General features: G+C 39.4%; 1 protein-coding gene across 1 annotated transcript; it reads left to right on the top strand.

Annotated features, from left to right (window-relative positions):
* Positions 1-7730, top strand: LOC134326777 (tripartite motif-containing protein 16-like). Its single transcript, XM_063008931.1, has 7 exons — positions 1-54; positions 234-816; positions 2477-2572; positions 3095-3328; positions 3501-3660; positions 5118-5177; positions 7143-7730. The coding sequence occupies exons 2-7, from the start codon at positions 238-240 to the stop codon at positions 7682-7684; spliced, it is 1671 nt and encodes a 556-aa protein (XP_062865001.1). The 5' UTR covers positions 1-54; positions 234-237; the 3' UTR covers positions 7685-7730.
* The last annotated feature ends 37 nt before the right edge of the window (positions 7731-7767 follow it).

The raw sequence follows: 7767 nt of genomic DNA, 5'->3' as shown, positions 1-7767 counted from the left end.
CTGTTCCGTGTCTGTGTTTGTAGTTTTGTAGATAATTGAAGTTGATGAACGCAGGTGAGTTTATACATTTCCACACTTCTGTACATTACAGTGTATTGTTACTTTATGTAGTTCAGATTGTTGATTTGATTTAAACACACTTGTTTTGAACAGAACACTCACAAACTAAACCAGAAAGTCTGAGCTGCTGTAAATAACTTGCTGTGTTTACTGGTGTTTCTGTTTACGTGTAGAAAAATGGCTGAGTCCAAAATTTCAGTAGCTCAGGATGAGTTCAGCTGTTCAGTCTGTCTGGAAACACTGAAGGATCCAGTAACTACATCATGTGGACACAGTTTCTGTATGGTGTGTATTAATAACTGCTGGGATCAGGAGGATGATAAGGGAACATACAGCTGTCCACAGTGTAGACAAACCTTCACTCCAAGACCTGAAGTGGGTAAAAACATTATTCTGGCAAAGGTTGTAGAGAACCAGAAGAAGAGAGAAGCCCAAGGTTCACTTACTTCTGGACCTGAAGATGTGGAGTGTGATTACTGTACAGAGAGAAAATCCAAAGCTGTTACATCCTGTCTGGTGTGTTTGGCCTCTTTCTGTGAAACTCACCTTCAGCCTCATTATCGAATTCCTGCTTATAAGAATCACAAGTTGGTTGAAACCTCCAGACGACTCCAGGATCAGATCTGCTCTCAGCATAATAAACTGCTGGAGGTTTACTGTCGTACTGATAAGCAGTGTATCTGCATGTTGTGTACCATGGATGATCATAAAGGACATGATACAATATCAGCTGCAGCAGAAAGAACTGAGAAAGAGGTAAAAATATTATACAGCTCTCTTTAACAAGTAACAACTCATTATCATTTACAACCCCAATTCCAATAAAGTTGGGACGTTGTGTAAAAACAGAATACGATGATTTGCAAATCCTTTTCAACCTATATTCAATTGAATACACTACAAAGACAAGATATTTAATGTTCAAACTGATACACTTTATTGTGTTTTTGCAACACGTTCCAAAGAAGTTGGGACAGTGGCAACAAAAGACTGGGAAAGTTGTGGAATGCTCAAAAAACACCTGTTGGAACATTCCACAGGTGAACAGGTTAATTGGAAACAGGTGAGTGTCATCTCCGAAAGGCTCAGTCGTTCACAAGCAAGGATGGGGCGAGGTTCACCACTTTGTGAACAACTGCCTGAGCAAATAGTCCAACAGTTTCAGAACAACGTTTCTCAACGTGCAATTGCAAGGAATTTGGGGATTTCATCATCTACAGTCCATAATATAATCAAAAGATTCAGAGAATCTGGAGAAATCTCTGCAAGTAAGCAGCAAGGCCGGAAAACAACATTGAATGCCCATGACCTTCGATCCCTCAGGTGGCACTGCATTAAAAACCCACATCATTCTGTAACAGACAATACCACATGGGCTCAGGAACACTTCAGAAAACCATTGTGAGTGAACACAGTTTGTCGCTCCATCTACAAGTGCAAGTTAAAACTCTACCATGCAAAGCGAAAGCCATATATCAACAACACCCAGAAACACCGCCGGCTTCTCTGGGCCCGAGCTCGTCTGAGATGGACTGACGCAAAGTGGAAAAGTGTCCTGTGGTCTGACGAGTCCACATTTCAAAATTTTTTTGGAAATCATGGACGTCGTGTCCTCCAGGCAAAGAGGAAAAGGACTGTCCGGATTGTTATCAGCGCAAAGTTCAATAGCCAGCATCTCTGATGGTATGGGGGTGTGTTAGTGCCCATGGCATGGGTAATTTGCACATCTGTGAAGGCACCATTAATGCTGAAAGGTACATACAGGTTTTGGAGCAACATATGCTGCCATCCAAGCAACGTCTTTTTCAGGGACGTCCCTGCTTATTTCGGCAAGACAATGCCAAGCCACCTTCTGCACGTGTTACAACAGCGTGGCTTCGTAGTAAAAGAGTGCGGGTACTAGACTGGCCTGCCTGCAGTCCAGACCTGTCTCCCACTGAAAATGTGTGGCACATTATGAAGCGCAAAATACGACAACGTAGACCCCGGACTGTTGAGCAACTGAAGTTGTACATCAAGCAAGAATGGGAAAGAATTCCACCTACAAAGCTTCAACAATTAGTGTCCTCAGTTCCCAAATGCTTATTGAGTGTTGTTAAAAGGAAATGTGATGTAACACAGTGGTAAACATGCCCCTGTCCCTACTTCTTTGGAACGTGTTGCAGGCATCAAATTCAAAATGAGTGAATATTTGCAAAAACACAATAAAGTTTGTCCATTTGAACATTAAATATCTTGTCTTTGTAGTGTATTCAATTGAATATAGGTTGAAAAGGATTTGCAAATCATCGTATTCTGTTTTTATTTATGTTTTACACAACGTCCCAACTTCATTGGAATTGGCGTTGTACACTGATGTTGTTTATGTGGTGCTCATACACAATACAAGTAAATTCTGAATTGTTATTCTGTGTAGAAGCAGCTGCTGGAGATCCAGAGAAAATTCCAAGAGAAAATCCAGAACAGAGAGAAGGAACTTTGTGAGCTGATAAATGCTGTGGAGTCTCACAAGGTAAGTTTTATAAACAAAAAGCTCTCAGGATCAGTCTGATTCTCCTCCATTAAACCAATCTCCATTAAAAATTAGATATTGTATATCTCAGGTAACTATGCAAGTGATAGAGCACATTTTACAGTACAGTATATATGGTATTTTAGGTGTTATTAGATTTAATCCACACATACCATTTTGAATTAAGGACATACAGGAGCAGGTGTGTTGTATCAAAAATCTGTGAGGAAATATAACATGCTGATAAATGCAGTAAAAACTAAAGTGATGATGAACACTGAAGAAGTGCTGGAGTTTAAGGTGGAAGGTAGAAGACTGGAACTCTTTCTTATATTTGGGTAGTAGAGTATCAAATACTACACCATGTGGACATGATGATGGTGGTAACATTTTCAAGGGTATGAAAAATCAAGCCATTTAGCACCATCACCAAGCTATAAGTGATGAAAGTCTTAGTATGAATGTAAAGGATGGACAAATATCTGAGTGAGAAACGTTTCCTCTTTCTGAATCTTCTAACAGTCTTCTGCACAGACAGCAGTGGAGAACGTTGAGTGGATCTGTACTGAACTAATCAACTCAATTAACAGAAGATGCGCTGAGCTAAAAGATCTAATCAGAGATCGAGAGACAGCAGAAGTAAGTCGAGCTAAAAAAGTCCTGAAGCAGGTGGAGCAGGAGATTGTAGAGCTGAAGAGGAAAGATGCTGAACTGGAACAGCTTTCAAACACAGAGGATTCCGTCCATTTCCTCCAGGTAACAGCACTAAAAATAATTATATTATTGCTGCACCAGTTCAAGTAATAAAGGTTGCAAGCCAAAGGGTAAAGGGACAGCTGGTATTTGAGAATGTATTGGAATGGTATAAATCCAGTGGTTGAATAAATTAACATCTTTTTTTTTTCTCTGTATTTTTGTCTGGTTGTAGAATTTTCAGTCTCTCTCGGCTCCTGCTGGATGTTTAGAATCAGCCACCATCACAATCAGTCCTTTCCTCTCATTTGATGATGTTACAAAGTCTGTATCTCAGCTGAGAGAGAAAGTAGAAGAATTCTGGACAGATCAGTGTGAGGAGATACGAGATGAAGGTGAGTTCAAGCCCTCAGTGTTCCATTGTCTCCAAAATGCTTCAGTACTCAAACATCAAACAAAACAATCAAATCCACCAACATGAAGATTTTACATCTAACAACACCATTCATTTACTCATTAACCCAGTACTGGTCATGCACTGTAAGCCCGGACTTTATATTTAATCAAACATTTTTAGTACAACATACATAAATTATTTAAGTTTTTTTGCTTTACTATAAAATGCAGAGTACATTGTACTAATTTGAGTACACATTTAAATGTGCTAAAAGATTTAAGTTTACTAAACAAAAAAAATTACTTTTCTATCAGATTAACTTAAAAAAGTCAAGGTAATAAAACAGAAAAACGCCCACCATTTACATGTAAGTCCGCCTTTTTTCAGCTCGCTGTTGGTGAATCAGGCAGCCATTTGTTTTAACTTTTGAAACCTGTTGTTGCAAATTACTTTTTACTTTTCATTGAAGGCTTTTTGCAAAAGTAAACTTGTCTTTCTTAAATGTCTTTTGTGAAGTGGAACCTTTGTTAAACTAAGTGGACAAACATTTTCTTCCTCATTATGCTATTTTTGAGTAGCATGTACACCAGTCTGATGGGGCTTTTTCATCTTCCGTCTAATTTTGGTAAGTGTTGTACTTTACTTAACAATTTTGTTTAAAATAAATGATCTTAATGTTGACACTAAATAAATAATCAAACAGCACTGCTTTATTTGCCGTATTTAGGCTACATGCTAGCATGTTAGCATGCTAGCCTTCATACAAAGCAAAGAGTGTGCTGGCTTGCTTTATTTTAATCCTTAAATTAATGCTATTAATGTTGATTTTAATACTTCTGTTTCTTGTTTCTTTTTGTTGTTTTACAGGTTCATGGTTACTGTGAGGAGCTGTTTGTGTTTCATCAGAACTTTATATACAGTTTGTACAGTTTTAAAGATGTTTTCTTGACGTTGTATTTTAAGTAAATACTTCTGAAGTGAAATAAAGAAAAATAATTTTATAATTGTGTCTGTTTCTCTATAAACATTTGTAATTCATATTTGAAATGTAATTAACATGAAAACTAAGAAGAAATCAATAGTTTTTTCCATTGAGCTCAAGATAATAAGTAGAATTATTGGGAAAAGCAGTTGGTATAACAAAAAAAGGAAAGTTTAATCAACTTGCCTTTTAGGTGTAATAACTTAATGTTTTAAGTTATGCTAACTCAAGTTTTCATTATACATTACTTAACTTTTTTAAGGCAACCGGTTTCCTAAAATTTTTTAAGTAGATTGAACTTATCCGGGCTTACAGTGTGGTCACATGGTGTCAGTAACTCAGACTTCTCTTTGTTCTCTTTAGACAAACACTGGGAGAACATGCCAAACTCCTTACTGGCTGTACCTGCGACAGTTTCTGGTGTAAATATGTATTTACTATGATTAGTGATTGTACTGTTACTCTTTCTGCAGTGAAGAAAGTCTGGATTACTCCACCTCCTCAACCTGAAATCAGAGAAGATTTTCTACAATGTTAGTTCACTAACATTCACAAGCACACAAACATAGACAGTAAAGTGAAAAAGTATTTGCACCCCCCAGTTATCTGTATTTTTACAGACTGTATTTTGTCACACTTCAGAGGTCATGAAGTTAAAAACAAAAAAGTAAAACAATCATTTAAACTGCTGACAGACACACACTCTTACACACATTCACACTTACACATACACATTAGCACACATGCACACACACACTTAAACACACACACACACACACACACACACAATTCAAAGAGCTTTATTTGCATGACTGTGTGTTTGTTGTTGGATTGTGTGTTGCTGGTGTGTGTCTGTGTACTGTTTGTGAATGTGTCGTGTTTCTGGGGTGTTTTTCTATGTCTGTGTAGCGTTTGTGTGTTGTATTGTTTATGTATGTTTGTGTGTATGTGTAGCATTTGAGTGTAGTCTTTTCCTTCTTAAACCAGGCCTTGGTTTTCTTGGCCGTGTGCTTGGGGTCATTGTCCATTTGGAAGATGAAATGACGACCCATCTTAAGATCCTTGATGGTGGAGTGGAGGTTTTTGGCCAAAATCTCCAGGTAGGACATGCTCTCGGACCAGATGGCCAGGCCCCTTGGCTAAGAAGCAACCCCACAGCATGATGCTGCTGTAGGGATGGTATTCTTGGGGTCGTATGCAGTGCCATCCTCTCGCCAAATGGCCCGGGTGTGGTTGGCACCAAAGAGCTCGATCTTGGTCTCATCAGACCAGAGAACCATAAACCAGTCTGCCTCAGAGTCCTCCAAGTGATCATGAACAAACTTTAGACAAGCCTTGACATGACGCTTTGAAAGTAAAGGTACCTTACGGGCTCGCCTGGAATGGAGACCATTGCGGTGGAGTACGTAACTTATTGAAACCAATGTCCCCATGAGATCTTCCCGGAGCTCCCTCCTTGTTGTCCTTGGGTCAGCCTTGACCTTTCGGACAAGCCTGGCCTCAGCACAGGAGGAAACTTTGAAAGGCTGTCCAGGCCATGGAAGGTTAACAGTAGTTCCATGAGCCTTCCACTTCCGGATGATGCTCCCAACGGTGGAGACAGGTAGGCCCAACTCCTTCTCGTTTTGTACCCCTTGCCAGCCTTGTGACCCCCCACGATTTTGTCTCTGATGGCCTTGGAATGCTCCTTAGTCTTTCCCATGTTGACCATGTATGAGTGCTGTTCACTTGTTTGGGGAGGGGCTTTGATAGTCAGAAGAGGCGGGAAAAAACAGATAATTAATCCAAGCATGTGAAGCTCATTCTTCTTAATACCTCAATTACTTCTTAATACTTCAGGGAACCAAACAGAATGCTGTTGGTTTGAGGGGTTGGATAATAATAGACCCTCTGGTAAACTTTGATAAATAAAGTTCTTTTTTGCTACAGTGCATTTCACATGTCCCGGCCCATCTACAGTCCAAATTTTAAAATGCTAAGTTAACTCTAAATGTGGAAACCTGCAAAATCTGCAGGGGGTTGAATACTACTTGGAGGCACTGTCTGTGTTTGTGTGATTGTGTAGTGTCTCTGTGTAGGGTTTGTATGTGTTTGTGATTTGTGTGTGTTTGTGTAGTATTCATGTGTGGTTGAGTAGTATATGTGTGTGTAGTGTTTGTGTAGTATTCATGTGTGCTTGAGTAGTATTTGTGTAGTGTTTGTGTAGTATTCATGTGTGCTTGGGTAGTATTTGTGTGTATGTGTAGTGTCTGTGTGTATTTGTGCAATGTTTGTGTAATGTATGTGTGTGTGTTTGTGTAGTGTTCATGGGTGTTTGTGTAGCATTCATGTGTGGTTGAGTAGTATTCATGTGTATGTGTAGTGTCTGTGTGTATTTGTGCAGTGCAGTGCGCACGCTTAGACATAGGTATAATTATACACACACACACACACTGTACACACACACACTCTCTCTCTCTCTTATATGTTAATTGGTTTATTTTGTGTTTCCTCTCCAGATGTTTGTTGGCTCACACTGGATCCAAACACAGCACATAAAAACCTCCGTCTGTCTGAGGAGAACAAAGTGGTGACCCGGAGTGGAACATTACAGTCATATCCTGATCATCCAGATAGATTTGATAGTAACACCCAGGTTCTGTGTAGAAAGAGTGTGAGTGGACGCTGTTACTGGGAGGCTGAGCTGAGTGGGGATTATTGGGTTTCTATAGCAGTGTCATATAAAAGCATCAGCAGGAAGGGAGGTGGTTATGAGTGTTTGTTTGGACGTAATGATCAGTCCTGGAGTTTGTTCTGTTCTCCATCCAGATTTTCATTTTGGCACAATAACAAAGAGACTAAAATTCCCATAAGGCCGAGTTCCTCTAGAATAGGAGTGTATGTGGATTATGAAGCAGGAACTCTGTCCTTCTACAGCATCTCTGATACAATGAAGTTCCTCCACAGAGTTCAGACCACGTTCACTCAGCTCCTCTACCCGGGGTTTAGAGTTGGTTTAGTATCAGAAGTGAAACTGTCAGATTTAACAGATGAAGTGTAAAAATTACATGAAAGTGTAACATTAAACTGTTTGAGTGATTTTAGAATCTGTGAGGCAGTGATACATTTATGAAGATTTTCTTT

Source organism: Trichomycterus rosablanca, chromosome 14 (genome assembly GCF_030014385.1).
Source record: "Trichomycterus rosablanca isolate fTriRos1 chromosome 14, fTriRos1.hap1, whole genome shotgun sequence".
Lineage (NCBI taxonomy): Eukaryota > Metazoa > Chordata > Actinopteri > Siluriformes > Trichomycteridae > Trichomycterus > Trichomycterus rosablanca.
Note: the sequence above shows the minus strand (reverse complement) of the source record. Positions and strands in the feature narration are given on the sequence as shown.

Excerpts from the sequence above, each read along its gene's own strand:
- LOC134326777 (XM_063008931.1), top strand. The coding sequence starts at position 238 with ATGGCTGAGTCCAAAATTTCAGTAGCTCAGGATGAGTTCAGCTGTTCA. Across the intron at positions 817-2,476 it reads CAGAAAGAACTGAGAAAGAG|AAGCAGCTGCTGGAGATCCA; the intron begins GTAAAAATATTA and ends TATTCTGTGTAG. Across the intron at positions 3,329-3,500 it reads ATTCCGTCCATTTCCTCCAG|AATTTTCAGTCTCTCTCGGC; the intron begins GTAACAGCACTA and ends GTCTGGTTGTAG.